This window comes from Herpailurus yagouaroundi, unplaced genomic scaffold (assembly GCF_014898765.1).
Source record: "Herpailurus yagouaroundi ecotype Mexico unplaced genomic scaffold, PumYag 218, whole genome shotgun sequence".
NCBI lineage: Eukaryota > Metazoa > Chordata > Mammalia > Carnivora > Felidae > Herpailurus > Herpailurus yagouaroundi.
The window spans coordinates 5,141,195-5,159,231 of record NW_024412449.1 but is presented as its reverse complement, the minus strand read 5'-3'; the positions used below and the strand labels follow the sequence as shown (position 1 = coordinate 5,159,231).

At 37.9% G+C, this 18,037-nt stretch overlaps 1 protein-coding gene across 3 annotated transcripts in view; it reads right to left on the bottom strand.

Moving 5' to 3' along the window:
* The window catches only part of TMEM41B (transmembrane protein 41B), a 41,068-nt gene that overhangs the window by 10,823 nt on the left and 12,208 nt on the right, over positions 1-18,037 (bottom strand). Inside the window, exons 2-5 of one of the 3 annotated variants that reach the window (XM_040456919.1) lie at positions 14,465-14,498; positions 14,218-14,343; positions 2,780-2,897; positions 388-516 (exon numbers count right to left, since the gene is read on the bottom strand). In XM_040456919.1, coding sequence (XP_040312853.1) covers positions 388-516; positions 2,780-2,897; positions 14,218-14,338 — 368 coding nt within the window. In that variant the 5' untranslated portion in view covers positions 14,339-14,343; positions 14,465-14,498. Of the gene's footprint in view, positions 1-387; positions 517-2,779; positions 2,898-14,217; positions 14,344-14,464; positions 14,600-18,037 lie in introns of those variants that run through there. The other 2 variants (XM_040456918.1, XM_040456920.1) reach the window with 2 other exon arrangements.

Below are 18,037 nucleotides of genomic sequence, written 5' to 3'. Positions count from 1 at the left end.
TCAAACCTAAGGGAGTATTTTTAAAAATTATGCTGTGGTGACTATTCAAAATAAATAAACTAAATTAAAATAATCAATTAACTAATACAATCATAAATTAAATAGATAATTATCTTGAATAATGCAGAAGAGAGGAAAATGTTTATGATAAGTGAAATAAGCAGAATACAAAAAAACTGGTAGTAAATATTCAAAAATAATAACTGAGTTGAGGAGATAGGTTTAAAGTGAGAATTTTTTCCATTTAATTTTTCAATATTTTATTTAATGTTACATGAAATTAATAACTTTTAAAAGAAAAAAATAGTTATGCATAACTAAACAGACCCTTTAAGACCTCTTTCTTGAACAAAACTAGATTAACAGTTTTTTTAGTTAAAAGGATACAAAATATATGTAGCAAAATAAGCTACAAGTACTTGTACATAAAAGGTGTCCTTATATTTGGATAAAACTTTTCCTAGAGCCTTGGCATCATCCATATCTCTGGGAACCTTCATATTCACTCTTTCTTCTCTAAAGAAATAAAATTAAAGTGAAAAATTTTAAAGCAGAAATTTGCCAAGATAATTAATATCAAAATCAAGTTCAAAACATGAAGTTTTATCCAAAATGATTTGGCGCTTTGATCTGTATTATATTAACCATAAATTCATAAGTTTTAAGTTCAAAAGTCTATAAATATTTGTTTTTAATGATTTAATATAATTTCTTGAGACATGTTATCTATGTATGAAAGTTCAGAATGACCCAAACTAAATTAGATTAAAAGCATTTGCTCCAACGTTGGTATAAATTTTGAGTTAAAAAGTGAACTACTGATGTTAGCATATTCAAAACATATTTAACATCATTTTGGGTAATCCTCATGAGAAGCTAAAATCAATAATTAATTACAACTAAAATTAAGTAAAATTTTTGATGAATTTACAGTTCACATATCTTCTGGAATATTTCGACTCAAAGTTCAGATAAAAACTTACACATTTTTCCTTTTCTATTAATCTTACTTTATATTTGGTGCCTTATTTGGAACTGAATTTCTTACTTATAAAAGGCTCAAATAATTACGTTTGTGTTTAATGTATATTGTGCCCATTTGTTTACATGATAAAATTTAACCAATCTTGCAGAACAATGATAGACTGCTGCCTAATTTCTATAAAAATAGTAGGTAAACTGTGATTTCTCATTTATAAATTTAAAAACCAAAAAACTCTTTTTAGGGGTGTGTACACACACACACACACACACAAAGAAATAAGCGGAACATAACAGGTGTATAACAGCACACTTGTACACAAGTGATGTTATCATTCTTAGAGCAGATTGGGAGCAAAGACAACCTTTATATATTCTTGCCCTCTTTCAGTCAGCTCTTAACTGCCTCCTCCTTGATCAAAACCAGAAAGGATCTAAAATTCAATAACACTAATTAAAAAATTAGTTTACTAAAAAATTAGGTTACTACCTAACAATATAACATGCTAGCCTCCCAAAGGCATTTACACTGACATAAGAAATCAAAGTATGAAAATAAAAATAAGTTTAATTACAAAAATTTCAAGCATGAGGAATTGTTACTGAAAGGAATTTAGAGGAAAAGGGAACTTCCAAACACCCTGAAATCATATTTCACAGTTCTCCATTACCACACTAGTCTGGCTCTGGTTGAAAGTCTAACTACATTTTAGTAAGTCTTTTATGTAATCTATGATTAACATAGGTTGGTATTACTGTGGTTAAACAGACCTGGGATATTCTGCCTTCTTAAAGTATGTTTCAGTTCCATAATCTCTTCCCTAAAATTCAAAAAACTCTGAAAACCAAAAGTTTTTCATATTTTTGTCAGAAAAAATTGACCCACACTTAAATATCATAGTCTTTTATCATGCCCATTCCTCTGCAAAAAATATTAATAAATTTGATAATGGGATCCTTCCCCAGATCCTGCTGGAGGTACTACATAACAGACAGTATTTGTTCCATGTTATCTGTCCCAAAATGGAAAAATTCTAAATTCTGAAACACATTTCACCCCAAGGTTTTGGCTAAGGAGTTTTGGATGTATTTAAGATAATACAAGTTATTTTTTTTATAAAGTCCATTTCACTGTGAAAACTACCTATTCAGGTCATATCATTTCCATAAAACAGGGAAAAGAAAAAGAGCTAGGAGAGAGAGATGTGGTGGGGATAGAAATGAATGAATAGAAGCAGACAAACTGATCACAAGAAGGAAGGGAGAAACATAGATGGAAAGGTAGGGAAAGCAGAGAAGAAGAGCATCAATGGTTTTCAAACCACAGGTGTCTTTTATGGATTTTAAAATAAGCTTGCTTGGTCACTACTAGCATGAAAAATTAAATAAATAGAATAGTTTAGAAAATATCAGAGACCACCACCTGTTTCAGGAAACTTTAATTTTGTATGTATACATGTATGCAAGTGAGCGGGGCACAAGGGACAGGCACATGCCTGCAGGATCATGACATAAAAATCTATTTCTTAATATAGTTATATATATTTTTTTTAATTTGAAAGCCATTAGAAAGATGAGGCTTTAATTACAGGAGCAGTGCTAGGAAAACCCTGCACAGAAAATCAGGAGGCATGTTTGGGAAAGAGTATTTAAATAAGTGTCACTAGAGACTTGCTACAAATCATGATAGCTAATATACACTCACCATGACAGTTCTGTTGCTTCAAATTAGTTTAACTTTTAATCTACTTTATCTATAAATGTCTAGGCATTTTTCAGTTTCTTTCTGTATACTTACTCACTAAGCTGAGGAAAATTTTTATATACCAAAAACATAACAAAAGCTGCAGATAAGAAAATGGACACCAATATAAGAAGTGACATTCTTGCTGACCCAGCTTCTGCACAGGCTTTTTCTGAAAGGGAAAGAAAAAAAAAAAAGCTATAATTAAGATAAATATTTTTAAAAGACAGTATTCCAAGTCAGCAAATAATTTCCTTAACGACTTTCCTCCCCAATAAACTGTTCATACTTTTGCTCAGTTTTAACATAAAAATTTAACTCCTAATGTATTTGCCATTTATTAACCAGGCATATTGCTTCGGGGGGATATACCCATTTCAGAAGCATGAAAAAACAGAACACCAGAATTTGCAGCACTGATTTGCTGATAAGCCAAAGGAGAAAAGATGGCATTGCTCTAGTTACTATCACTGACTTTCAAATGTATTTATATTGGGAGCTGACAACATAGACAGAATGCCCTCTTAGGAAAAATGAGGTAAAGTGGCAATTACTTCAACTGTCACAAGAACCCAGAAACTGACTAATACAACTGGTGAATGTTAATACAGTACTTTTTACACCAAACGCTTCAGAATATAGTTGAGGCTCAAATGTTTTGGGTGGCTCTCTGGGACTCCAAGAATGGCAGAATTTGTTCACATTCCCTCACAAGGTACTCTTCGTGTTATCTAAAAAATTATATGCAACATAAAAGTATAGGGTACATGAGTGGCTCAGTCGGTTGAGCGTCTGACTCTTGATTTTGGCTCAGGTCATGATCCCAGCATCATGGGATTGAGCCCAGTGTGAGGCTCCTTGCTGAGTGTGGAGCTTGTTTAAGATTCTCTCTCTCTCTCCCTCTGCCCCTATCCCCCGCTCACATGCTCTCTCTCTAAAAATAAAAATAAAAATAAATAAATAAATAAATAAATAAAAAGATAAAAGTATGGAATGAGATCCAGGAAAGAGCAAGTAGAAGAATGAGCAAGAATGAGCTGTTTTTATCAGGAAGTAGTCAATAGTGGGGAGGCAAGGCCAAGATACCTTAGTAGTGCTCTCTGTGGAAACAGAAGTGGTGGCATAATTTTTATTGCGCACATTTACCATTATTCCATGTACATACTTTTAACGCTCAGGGGATTAAAAAATATGTGTATACCATAAGAATTACTTTGGGGCGCCTGGGTGGCGCAGTCGGTTAAGCATCCGACTTCAGCCAGGTCACGATCTCGCAGTCTGTGAGTTCGAGCCCCGCGTCGGGCTCTGGGCTGATGGCTCAGAGCCTGGAGCCTGTTTCCGATTCTGTGTCTCCCTCTCTCTCTGCCCCTCCCCCGTTCATGCTCTGTCTCTCTCTGTCCCAAAAATAAATAAAAAACGTTGAAAAAAAATTTTTTTTTTAAAAAAAGAATTACTTTTAGTTCTCTGAGAATGAATCTACCACTATGCCCCTCCCTAACTACTGCCTGTGTAATTTTTATACATACTTTTTATGAAGTATCCTAAAACAAATGTCTGTACTCTATTCGTTCATTTGGCAAATTCTTCTTCTCAAACATTTATATAAACGTATTAGATAGGTGTTACTGCACAGTTGAGTAACACCCTCCTCCTCAGGGAAACTTTCTCATATTCCCCTTCCTCTCAAAGGGGCTAATCTCATTGGCCCTATTACAGTTTGATTCCAACACTCTACCTTCCCAAACAACAGAAGGCTAACTTGCCCAAGGTTGGACACCTGACTCAAGTAGAAACTCATTATTGGCTGACCAAATTGTCTCTTGAAAATTTGAACTAAAAGAGATACTGTTGTCAAGAGGCGGTATGTCTTGAGGCTGAAAGATCAAGCAGTGAAGGCCACAGATAATGACAAGGCAGGCCAAAGACATGTACCAGAAAATCTAAGAGTGGAGGTTAAAATAAAAACTCAGAGAGCCCAAGTGGGAGCTATAGCTAACCTACTTGTTAACTTCTAACTTTCCACTTCCCTTAAAGCCTAGCTATATTTCATTTCTTGCTCACGGATGCCAGTGAGATTGCCTCTTTAAAAAAAAAAAAAGTTGGGGTGCCTGGGTGGCTCAGTCGGTTAAGCGGCCGACTTCGGCTCAGGTCATGATCTCGCGGTCCGTGGGTTCAAGCCCCACATCGGGCTCTGTGCTGACCACTCAGAGCCCGGAGCCTGTTTCAGATTCTGTGTCTCCCCCTCTCTCTGACCCTCCCCCATTCATGCTCTGTCTCTGTCTCAAAAATAAATTTTAAAAAAAGTTAAAAAAAATTAAAAAAAAAAGTTTTAAACGTTTATTTTTGAGAGAGAGCATAGCAGGGGCAGAGAGAGAGGGAGACACAGAATCCAAAGCAGGCTCCAGGCTCTGAAATGTCAGCACAGAGCCCATGCAAGGCTTGAACTCACAAACTGCGATATCATGACATGAACTGAAGTTGGACGCTTAACCAACTGAGCCACCCAGGAGCCCCAAGATTGTCTCATATATTTAGAAGAATCTCCTTTTTTATTGGTGCTAGTTTAAACTTATTTCTGCTCCTTTCAACCAAAAAGCCTTAACTAAAAGACAAACTTCATTTTTATACCTTGTCTCATTTTATTGTAGTTTTATGTAGTTTTATATATTTTACAACTGAATTGGTAAGATTTTGCCCAATTCTATGTTAAACATGGAGCAATACAAACCACCTAGCTCCACGCAAGGTGTATTGTGTGAAGTACATGAACTGGTATCACCAGGAGCTTGTTAGAAATGCAGATTCAGAGGGCGCCTGGGTGGCTCAGTCAGTTAAGCATCCGACTCTCAGTTTCAGCTCAGGTCATGATCTCCTGGTTCTTGAGATCAAGCCCCGCATTGGGCTCTATGCTGACAGAGCAGAGCCTGCTTAAGATCCTCTCTCTCTGCCCCTCCCCTGCTAGCTCACTCTCTCTGTTTCTCAAAATAAACATTAAAAAATGCACATTCTCAGGCCAACATGCCAAAACTACTAAATCAGAATCTGTGTTTTAATAAGATACCCAGGTGATCTGCATGTACATTAAAACTTAAGAGAAAACAATATGGCCCACTTTGCCTATTTTATAGGTAAGTAAATAGAGGCCCTAAGGAGGTTGTGCTATTAAAAAAATTCCTAAGGAACCGAATGGCATAAAGTATATCCCCAAAGCCCTTTAATATCCATGTATAATCAACTCATAATTTCTGCTATAACACAAATTGCTTAGGTTTGGTGCTTTGATATACCAGATACAAATTGTTCTTATCTGTTCATTAAAGCTGACTTTCTGAAAGACAATATTAGGTTTATCAAGCTCTAGTATGTGAACACTAAAGTTAAAAAAAAAGACTTTACTTCAAACATTAAAAAAAAAAAAAGGACTGTACTTCAAAAACCAAATTACAAATAGAAATTTACTTGCTCATATCATACTTTTTTTTAAATATTATTTTTTTTAAGTTTATTTATTTTGAGAGAGAGAGAGCATGAGCTGCAGAGGGGCAGAGAGAGGGACAGACAGAATCACAAGCAGACTTGGTACAGAGCCCCACGTAGGGTTTGAACTCATGAACAATGAGATCATGACCTGAGCTGAAATCAAGAGTTGGATGCTTAACTGATGGAGCCACCCAGGCACTCTACTCATATCATATTTCTAAAATTTACTGCAGGAAGCAATGGGATCATAAAATACTACAAAAGATGGCTTCAATGGAGTAATAAACCAGGATGCCTGCCACTGAACACTATAGTTCATTAATCCACTAATGTATTTGTATGTTTTGCAGCACAGAAAATTGAACAGAGACCTTAAACATCTGAGGTGGGCATAATATGAAAAGATCTCTGCAGAATCTTATGATAACAAATGCCTAATTGTCCATATCTTTGCCTTGGTTATGATATCTAATTCAATGCTTCTCTTGAGAATTTAAGAAATCATATTTACTCACTCTAAAAAGAAAAGAATAATCGGCAAAGTGACAAAAAAAATCAGTGTGCAATAAAACCAATTCAACCAAAAATGTATTTTTTAAAATTTTTTTATTTTTTATTTATTTTTTTAAAGTTTCTTTATTTTGAGAGACAGAGAGAGCAGAGGAGGAGCAGAGAGAGAGGGAGCCTCAGGGAGCTCGGCACAGAGCCTGATGTGGGGCTTGAACTCATGAACCGTGAGATCATGACCTGAGCCAAAACCAAGAGTCAGACGCTTAACTGACTGAGCCACTCAGGCGCCCCCAAAAATGTGATTTTAAATAGAAAATCTACTGAAACACAAACTTCTCACAAGGCTAAAATTTTATTTTCCTACTTTGTTAAATAAAGAGGTAATCCACAGGAAAAGAAATAAAAGTAACATATAAACATTGAGGTTTATGGCATAGTTTTCTATGGGCTGACATCAAAGCAAAGTGTATGTACACACACATACTCTGTACAATTATTCGAAAGGCCTGCTACTTCTTAAAGGCATGCTACTTTTAAATCTACCTGGAATTAACTTGCTCAGCCTTCACTTTTCACTTACTTCCCTGCTTGAATCAAGTCCAGAGTACAAAAAGGACTGATACAAATAATTTAATATTACTGGCATCTTTTAAACTCTTCAAAACCACTGTTTTTTTGTTGTTGTTTTTCATATGGCAGACATTTGTGCACACAAGAATTACTGGTAAGAATAAATGGCTGATATCCCCCCAACCCCCACCTCTTTCCCGGTACTTTCCTTTAGGACTTCTGCTCTGCAAGGTATGCAGTCAAATGTAGAGTTGCTTAGGACGATCTGCTGAGCATCTATTATGTACAAAATGTTTTCCTCAATCTCTGCTTCTAAGAAACTGATAGCACCATTAGCTAGATTACCAAGGAATGAATGGCACAAAGGGGTTTTGAGTATATAGGAAAGCAAGATTACTGGGCTGGAGTAATGGAGGCAAGATTCACAGAGCAGGTAGAAACATGGTTGAAGACTAAAAGATAAGAAGAATTTACAGCTTTCTAATCCATACTGTAGTTAAATATAAAAAGATTTCAACAGGTTATACAGTTCTCTTAAATTAATAATTAGGGGTGCCTGGTTGGCCCAGTCAGTAGAACAAGAGACTCTTGATCTTGGGTTGTGAGTGAGCCCCACATTGGGTATAGACATTACTTAAAAATAAAATCTTTAAAAAAAAAATTAAGTAAGACATTAAGCAAGCTAGCTTTAAAGTTAAACTATAATATTTTCTTCCCATTATTCATTTGCCAGTCCTAAGTAAGGAGTCAGAGGGAAGAAAGGTGTCAGGCAACATTTAACTGGACTACAGAACACTACCCTGAATGCTCCCAGAGTACACATTTTCTCTGACTGCTACTTGTTGTCTTACAGTTGGATGATGAAACACATAGACATTTGAATAAAATTAACCTCCATGTTTAACTTGATACCTATTTTCTGCACTCTTTAAAATTAGGAAAATTTTGTCAAGCATTGTGTTCAACAGTAACACAGAAAACAAACTGATGAGAATGCAGAAACTAAATGACCTTCAATATTGAAGCTCTCCTTTCTTTTTAAAAAAAAATTTTTTTTTAATGTTTTATTTATTTTTGAGACAGGGAGAGACAGAGCATGAACAGGGGAGAGTCAGAGAGAGGGAGACACAGAATCTGAAACAGGCTCCAGGCTCTCAGCTGTCAGCACAGAGCCAGACGCGGGGCGTGAACTCACAGACCGCGAGATCATGACCTGAGCCGAAGTAGGCTGCTTAACCGACTTAGCCACCCAGGTGCCCCTGAAGCTCTCCTTTCTTTCACACTAACTGGTAACTAGGGGTTGTTAGATATTATGATTCAACAATTATTCTTGAGTGTAATTCTATTAAGTCCAGAGACTAGCATGTAATTGATTTAGAGTTCTACATAAATAAAAGTTGAAAATCTTGTTTTAATAATAATTATACATCTACATGTATAGCATACATTTTTATAATGTGCCATGTCATTTAGCATTTAGAGCTACCCACAACAGTACTTTACACATTCATTAACCTTCACATCTTCCATCATACTAATTCCCAATCTGAATTATCCCCATATTCTGCTTTCCAACCTCCTCCCAGGGGAAAATCACTATTAGACTACTAGAGAAAGTCAAGATTATGTTCTCTTAGCCTACAAATTCACATTTTTTTCTATCTTCAAATAAGGTTATCACTAGCAAATAATCCTTTCACAGCACACTCCAAAAGGGCTATTTCAAGTCTCTTCAAGCCTTTAATTCTATCTTCATTAATTCTCAAACAATGACACTCCCTCCACACTTCAGTGAGCTTCCCAATCTCTACCTTAAGATCTGTTCCTCAAATTATCCTCCCTTGCTCCTTTCCCCTTATCTTTGCATTAAATGCCAACACACTTCCTTTCAAATTTTGCTCAAAGAATTGTCTCTTCTCTATGCACCCAGTATCTTCAATTCTTCCTCTTAAGATCACCTTTTCTCTAACTCTTAATATGCATATATCCATTCTGAAAAGTCATAACCTTAATGGCCCTATAGTAGCTCCCTATTTTCGTTATTTTCATATCAAAATCTTTTGAGGGGCATAGGGGGGCTTAGTCAGTTGAGCACCCAACTCTTAATTTCGCCTCAGGTCATGATCCCAGGGTCATGGGATCAAGACCCGAGTCAGGTTCCACACTGATCATGGAGCCTGCTTTAGATTCTCTTTCTCTGGGGGGGGGGGGCGGGGGTGCTCACTCGGTCTTAAATACATACATACATACATACATACATACAAAAAAAACCTTTGAAAAGCAAAATCTTCCTAAATCTGCAAGATTTTAGGAATGACTCTACTGGTCATCAGGTCCATCAGGTCATCAGGTTCTCAACATTCAATGTTTTCTAAACTTACTTGATTCTACCATGAAGAAGCAAAAGACCCATCTCTTTACAGAAACTCTAACAAGTGTTCAAGGTCACAAGAATCTACTGCAGTATTTTTGTAAGTAAATTTTATTCCAAGGGCTTTAGAATTTTTTTTAATTTTTAAAAATAAAAAAATGGTAGCAGTATCATCAAGTATAAATGTAAACAGCTAAGATAACTATAAAATACAAATAATTGACTATTACACACACAAAACATGTTTGTAGGTAGCAGACAAAATGGCACTACCAATTTTGTACGAAAGCTCATTCTCTAAGGATTATGCCCTGCAATTGTGGTACCATTCAATCCACATACCTTCAGACTCAGTTAACCACTTTCAGATGCTTCCCACCTCCATTCACCAAAGAATGAGATCAAGCTTACAATAAATTTCTTCGTAATCCTAAAAGATTCATCATCCATTTAGATGATCCACCCAGGCTCAAAAGTCTTTAAGGTTCATTTCTATTCAACTTTAGCCACCCACTTCCAGCGACACACTAAGTTCTCACATCCCGAGACTGCTCTACCTTGGACATTTTAAATTCCAACATGCTATTCCTTGATCACCTTTATTCTTTCGTGAGCTTATTCCCTCCACTTTCTCCCTTCTCTTGGGCTCCTCACTTTTCTTCCTTCCATGCCCAACCTTGATTTCATGATGTATCATCTGAAGCAACACCTTTGATTAGAATCCTTACCCTTTTCTTATATCTAATCTAACCCAATACCAGTTATAAATTCACCTTCTTCACGAAGATGGTTGAGCACAAATAGAGAAAAATCATGAGTGACCCATCACAGAGATCCATCTTTGGGAAAACTGAGTTAGCCTCATTCCTACTCCCATTTTTTTAGGTGTCAAACATGAATCAGGTTGAGCCAATCTGATAACAGTGATAGGTTCAGGGACAAGCATTTGATCTGAGAGAGTCTAATCAGTGTGAATATTTAGATTTTTTATTGGCAATGCTAGGAAAAACATTATCAAAGTTATCAAGGACGTATTTAGCTTACCTGGACCTTCACAAGAAATCAACCTTAAGGTAAAGCTGACATCAAAGATATGAAAGAAATCTGATCCTGATCACTGGGCTCATTGGGCCACTGGTTCCAGGCTGAAGCCAGGGAATCCCACTTAATCTATCAATTTTTTAGTTATATATATCAATCAACCTTCTTTCAGCAAGGGTTTCAATTGTATTTTCTATTGATAAGCACAAAAATCCTGATACATAATATTTTGGTTGAGACTGTCTCAACAAATTACACTAACACCTTGGTTGACATCCAGTTGCCAATTTTAGTCTTAACTCCCGGTTATCAGTAATCAGAGCTTCTTTCTTCCTCTAAGCCAGTACCTTGCTCACAGCAGATGCTCAAAGAATATTTACTGAACCAAATAAACAAGGCAGGATCTAGAACAGGCATCTGAGAGGGGTGTATTATCCAAAGTTGAACAATATTGTCTTCTAAAAGTAGTAAAATCAACTTTGAGACAATGTTTCTCAAACATTTTTGGCTGCAATCACAATAAATGGCTTTATATCATGATTAGTACACACAAAAATCCATAAAACGAAAAATAAAATTCAAAGAACACTTATGCCCTACTACATGTGAAGCACTCTATTTTCTCTTCTATTTTTTAAAATGACTCATCATTACCCATCAAACTGATCTCACAGTGCTCTCGCTGCTCACAAGGATGATGATCTATATATATTTAAAAAACACAGTCCTAGCAGTTCTCTTGAATCGAAGTGGGAAACTTCTATGACTTGCTAGTAAACAAATCAGCCAGAACAAATAACACAGAAGAAAATAAAATACCCTCATTCAGGCACTCTTGCATGTAGATTAGATCAAGAGCCTCATAAGTGCTTCTTACTTACTCTTCCTCATCATGCAAGAATTAGACTCTCAGTGTTATTATCTTGGTCAAGTCTTCACAGTGGTCCTCAGTCTGTAAGGCTCAGATGTTAGACTAGAGATCAGAGTCATGGCAAGGAATCCACTAAAACATACCAAACACTGCATATAGAATGTAAAGTAGTTCAAGCATACACACAATGACAACTATTTGTCAAAGTTACCTAGATGTATTTCTCAATCAAGAGTTAACTAAAATTTGGGGCGCCTGGGTGGCTCAGTCAGTTAAGCATCCAACTCTTGATTTTGGCTCAGGTCATGACCTCACAGTTCACAACACTCAGCCAGCCCCACATCAAGCTCTTCTCCTTCTCTCTCTGCCCCTCCCCCACTTGCTCTCTCTCTCTCTCTCTCTCTCTCTCTCTCTCTCTCTCTCAAAAATAAACATTAAAAAAAATTATTAAAATTTTTTATCTCTTCTCCAAAACCTTTAATTTTTTTGAGATGTTAAACCAGATACCATCTGCAATTAACAAAAATTGCTTTTCATAATCTGGAAAATTGGTTGCTAAGTAGTTACTAATGACACCACATCACCAGCTCATTACCATTACCATAAGCAACCAAACCCTATCATGTAAGGGATCTACAAAATCTTTTGCCCAGAGAAAGAATTCCTAACACTAATTAAAGAGAGAGACACAGAGACAGAAACTGAGAGGCAGAGAAGAAAAAGAAAACACTGGAAATCACTAATTAACAGGATGGATCAAAAAACTAACTTTGCAATGAGGCGCCGGGGTGGTTTGGTCACCTGGGTGGTTTGGTCAGTTAAGCAACCACTCTTGGTTTCAGTTCAGGTCGTGATCTCTCATGGTTTGTGAGTTTGAGCCCTACATCTGGTTCTGCGCTAGCAGTGTGGAGCCTGGTTGGGATTCTCTCTCTCCCTCTCTCTCCGCCCCTCCCCTGCTGTCTCTCTCTCAAAATAAATACATAAACATTAAAAAAAAAAAAAACACCACTAACTTTGCACTTAAATCCCTCTGTAACAACATTATTTTGATCATGGCCAACCTTATCTCCTGCTATACCCAACAGAAATCCTCCATTCCTGATAAATTAATGTTAATAAGTTTGCTGACATAAAGATTCACACTAACTTTCCAGCTTAATGTTTCCTCCGCCCAGAATCCCTTACCTTCTCTCTAACAATGCAAACCCTACTTCTTCCTGAAGGCATGCCTTCACATCTCCCTCTATCCTTCTATAGATGTGTAGTGCACAGAAGTTGTTTGATAGCATCATAAAAATAATTGTGTTAATGGGTTATTCTAATGATAAAAGATAAACAATTATAAAAGCATTTTGGAGGTTTCAAGGTTTTATTTTCCAAATAGCTTTAGGTTAAAACAACAAAAATCAGTAATAAAAAAAAATTGCTACTGCAAACCAAATGACAATCTTTAGAAATGATCTATCTGGAAAGACTTCCTGAAGAAGTCTTCAGGACACACTTGGATTACTGTCACTCTCCATAACAGCATCTTCAAAACAATGTTCCTTTAATTTAGAGTGGATTTATACTTAACAATCATTTCTGGGGTTTTGAAGTTATTTGGCTCTACTGTCTATAAGATGGAGAAATACCCAAATATACATAAAGCCTAAAAAGTCAAATTAGACTAAAGACATTTTAAACTAAAGTGTGCAATACATTATTGTTGTCTATACTTATGATGTTGCTAGACAGTCTTCAAAGACCCTCTCCCTACTCATCACCGGTGGTGGACCACAATGGCCATTTGTTACGATCCCTTCAAGTTTATGGGCTTTTTAAAAAATATTTAAAGAATTTAATCATTTTAACTTTTGAAAAGCAGTGAAAACCTCTATGCCAAGATGGAATCAAAGTATTTAGCTTCCAGGTATGCTTTCTTCTTAAAATAATATTTAAAGTTCAGAGAAATGCCAGAATGGTGTAATGGAAAAAAGCTTGAGAATGGGAGATCTCAGCTATGATAATAATTAACATTTATTTAGTCTCCACACAAGCCATTACACTAAATGCTTTACATCCATTATTTTTGCGTAATCCACACGGCAAGCTAAGCTATTATTACTATCACCTTTGTCATCCCCATTGTACAGTTTAGACACTGAGTTTTTAAAGATAACAAGTCCAAAGTCATAAGTGGTTGAGCAGGCCACTTGGAAGTGGCACCTGGACATAGTTAAATCCTTGCTCTTAACTACTACTCGACTAATCTTGTGACTTTATGCAAGTTCCATATCCACTCTGGGCCTCAGTTTCCTCATCAGTGAAAATAAAGCAAGAGTCTTTAAGTTCCTTCCAGCTCTGTCTAGCTTCAATATTATGAAGCTTACAACCTCTCTGAGCTTCAAACAAGCCAGTGTCATCACTTCTTTTAATTGAATTCAACTACAACAGCATTTACAAGCCACCTCCTAAGTGTCTAGCCTTGAGGTGGGCAGCGGCCCAAGCAAGCCCAGGTCCCTAACCCTCTCTGCTCCCACGCCCCTGGGTGCCAAGCAGGCCCCCTCGAAAATCCCTGGGACAGACCGGGGTCCTTTCTACTCCGAAGCCCCTCCGGCACACTACCCCCTCTGGGCCAACCCCAGCTCTGATTCCGGTTCTACTCACCCTTCAAGTAGTCTCCGCTGCCTGGCGTCATGAGACCGCGCGTCCCCGCTGCCCTGTCCCCCACAGGGGTCGTGTGGAGTGCCCCCGTCTGCGATCTTTCGGCGACTCTGCCTTTCGCCATGGCTGCTGCAGGGAAGGTGAAGGAAGAGAGGTGATGCTGCCCCAGCTTAACAACACCTCCGCCTCAGGCTCCTTACACCAGGGGCCGCAGCCGCAGCCACAGCCACTTCCGGGGCGACCACCTCACCTGAGACGACCTCAGCCCGGAGAGCACAGCGACGCTCGGCAGAAACCTACAGCGCCCACTCGGAGTAGGCTCCGCCCCGTGCCACCCCCGTGCCTCGCGCGCTCACGCTCGCCCAGTAACCGCGAGACAAGTCAGGGCCCTGGCCCACCCCGTTCACTGCCCCGCCCCCGCTCACGACTGTATAGAACATGCGCAGTCGCAGTCCCGGAGTCGGTAGTAGCTCGAGGACAAGAGGCATCTAATGCGCAGCTTTAATTATCCGGAAGTGCGGTCCTTGAAACTTCAAACCCTTTGTCCCGGCCGCCGGAAGTGCCCGCGAGTGATTAGTTGGCGTTTCGCAGCGAATGGTGATTCAGCTTACTGACTTCCCCAAATTCTCCAAGCGGCTGTCTTCACTCTGTCGGGTCTAGATGTTTCGTCTGAAAATGTTGAAAAATACAAAGCCTGAAGCGAACCGATCGAGTTTAAGGAAAGTTAAGGATCAGAGAGGAGCTGTAACCTGTGAAGGTCACAGGATGGCAGAAAAGGGTTTAGAGGCTTTCCCATTGCCTCACCCTGTCGCCCCTCACTAGCAAACCCAGGTCACCTCATTTAGCTTTTTCTTTCACTGAGCCCAAACGTGCCGTTGTTGACTGTTAACTTTTTCCACACTTAAATCTCAGAAGTGTTCAGCTTACTGGTGAGTGTATTGGAATTTCCTCTTGAGAGCAACTTGGCGGTCTGTATAAAATACTGTTCCTATCCAGTAATTCTATTTCTAAGAAACTATTTCATGGAAGTAAGGATACACAGGGAGTTATTCCTAACAGCATTATTTATTAGTATAATGGTAAATGTGGAAGCAACCTAAAAACCCAACGCTAAACAATAGTTGACTAAATTATGGGAGCTTATTGAAGGGAACTGTTCTATGTACACAACCTCTGCCCACTTGCATTAACACCTTCAGAGGCACCTGGGTGGCTCAGTCGGTTGAGCTTCCGACTTGGGCTCAGGTCATGATCTCACAGCTCGTGAGTTTGAGCTCTGCGTGGGACTCTGCTGACAGCTCAGAACCTGGAGCCTGCTTCTGGTTCTGTGTCTCCCTCTCTCTCTGCCCCTAACCCACTCGCATTCTGTCTCTCAAAAATAAATACACGTTAAAAAAAAAAAATTTTTTTTTTAAAGACCTTCAGTGACCACTCTAGGAGGTAGCTCCCCATTTTATTTCCTTCATGATTGTCATTAAAAGCAATTATTATTTGGATTATTTGTTTACTTGTTCATTGTCTGCCACCTCTACAATGTAAGGGCCTTGTCTTTTTGTTCACCATTGTATCCCCCAGCAGCTGACAGAGTGCCAGCATCTAAGTGGGCATTCAATAAATTCGTTGAATAAATGTTCAACCATAGAAAATTATATTTATGAAGAGATTAATAATGTGGAAAATGCTTATTCAAAAATTCAAAGAAGTGGGGCACGTGGGTTAAGCGACTGACTCTTGATTTCAGCTCAAGTCATGATCTCATGGTTGGTGGGATCAAGCCCCCAGTGCAGAGCCTGCTTGGGCTTCTCTCTTCTTCTCTCTGGCCCTGTCCTACTCGTGTGCCCACACTAGCACACTCTTTCAAAATAAAAAACTTTTAAAAAAAGAAAAGACAAAAATCCAAAGAAGTATAAAAAACAAAAATATGAAATACTTAAAGTAAATTTATATTTTTAGGATAAAGTATTTTTGTTTTCTGTATTTTTATTTATTTTTGTGATGTAATCTCTATGCCCAACTTGGGGCTCAAACTCCTACCCCAAGATGAAAAGTCACATGCTCCACCCACTGAGCCAGCCAGGCATCCCAGGATAGAGAGTCTTTAGTAAGATACAACGATTTTTTAGCATTTGATATATTTTATTACATAAAAAAGTTAAAAGTATAACAAAAGCACCAAAAGAAAAAAAACAAAACAAAACCCAGGAACAGACTGAGAAAAAATATTGCCACGTAAAAAAGAATTACTACAAATTGGGGGGGTGCCTCTCTGGCTCAATCCATGGAGCATGTGACTCAATCTTGGGGTCGTGAGTTCAAGTCCCATATTAGGTGCAGAGATTAATTTAAAAAATAATTACTACAAATTAGTAACAAAAGCACAGCTCAACAGAAAAGCAAACAAAGGATATGAATAGTCAATTCTCAGAAGAAAAAGTTAAATAGCCAACAAATTAGGAAAAGATGAACAACCTCATTAATGCCGTGTGATAACACTGACTGAGAGGTACATAGAATGCACTAGCAGAAGAGGGGTAGCTAAATTAGAGTGGGTTGCAGTGAAGGTCTCCTAGGTAGAATGAATATTAAGCTGATTTAAAGGACGAATAGGAAGGGTGCCTAGGCGGCTCAGTCAGTTGAGTGTTCAACTCTTGATTTCAGCTCAAGTCATGACCTCAGGGTGCCAGTTAAAACCCCTGCATGGAGTCTACTTAAGATTCTCTCTCTCCTTCTTCCTCTCTTCTGCTCACAAGCTTGTTCTCTCTCTAAATACAAATATAGGATGGCTAGGAATTAGCAAAAGAAAGCAGAAGGAAACTTGCAAAAACTGGAAGCTACTACTAATCTCTGAAAAATAAGTGCAAGCAAAGAGTGGGAGAATGGAAAGAAATGAGATGAGAGAGATAAGACAAAGGACTTGTCACAAAGTGCTGGAAGTATGAACTTAATGCTCAAAGATACCTGAAGTCATTGAAGAACTTTTAACTGGAAAGGGACATATTAAGATTAGTATTTACAAATCTTATTCTGACTTCTCGGTGATAGAATTGAGGAGTGTCCCAATAGCAGCAGAAAGACAAGGTAAGAAATTATTTTTTGTTAATTATTTATTTTTTAATTTACATCCAAGTTAGTTAGCATATAGTGTAACAATGATTTCAGGAGTAGATTCCTTAATGCCCCTTTCCCATTTAGCCCATCCCCCCCCACAACCCCTCCAGTAACCCTCTGTTTGTTCTCCATATTTAAGAGTCTCTTATGTTTTGTCCCCCTCCCTGTTTTTATATTATTTTTGCTTACTTTCCCTTATGTTCATCCGTTTTGTACCTTAAAGTCCTCATATGAGTGAACTCATATGATATTTGTCTTTATCTGGCTAATTTCACTTACTGTAATACCCTCTAGTCCCATCCATGTAGTTGCAAATGGCAAGATTTCACTCTTTTTGTTTGCCCAGTAATACTCCATTGTATATAATACCACATCTTTTTTATCCATTCATCCATCGATGGAAATTTGCGCTCTTTCCATACTTTGGCTATTGTCGATAGTGCATGTGCCCCTTCGAAACAGAATACCTGTATCCTTTGGATAAATATCTAGTGGTGCAATTGCTGGGTTGTAGGGTATTTCTGTTTTTAGTTTTTTGAGGAATCTCCATACTGTTTTCCAGAGTGGCTGCACCAGTTTATATTCCCACCAGCAGTGCAAAAGAGATCCTGTTTCTCCGCATCCTCACCAACACCTGTTGTTGCCTGACTTGTTAATTTTAACCATTCTGACAGGTATGAGGTGGTTTCTCTTTGTGGTTTTGATTTGTATTTCC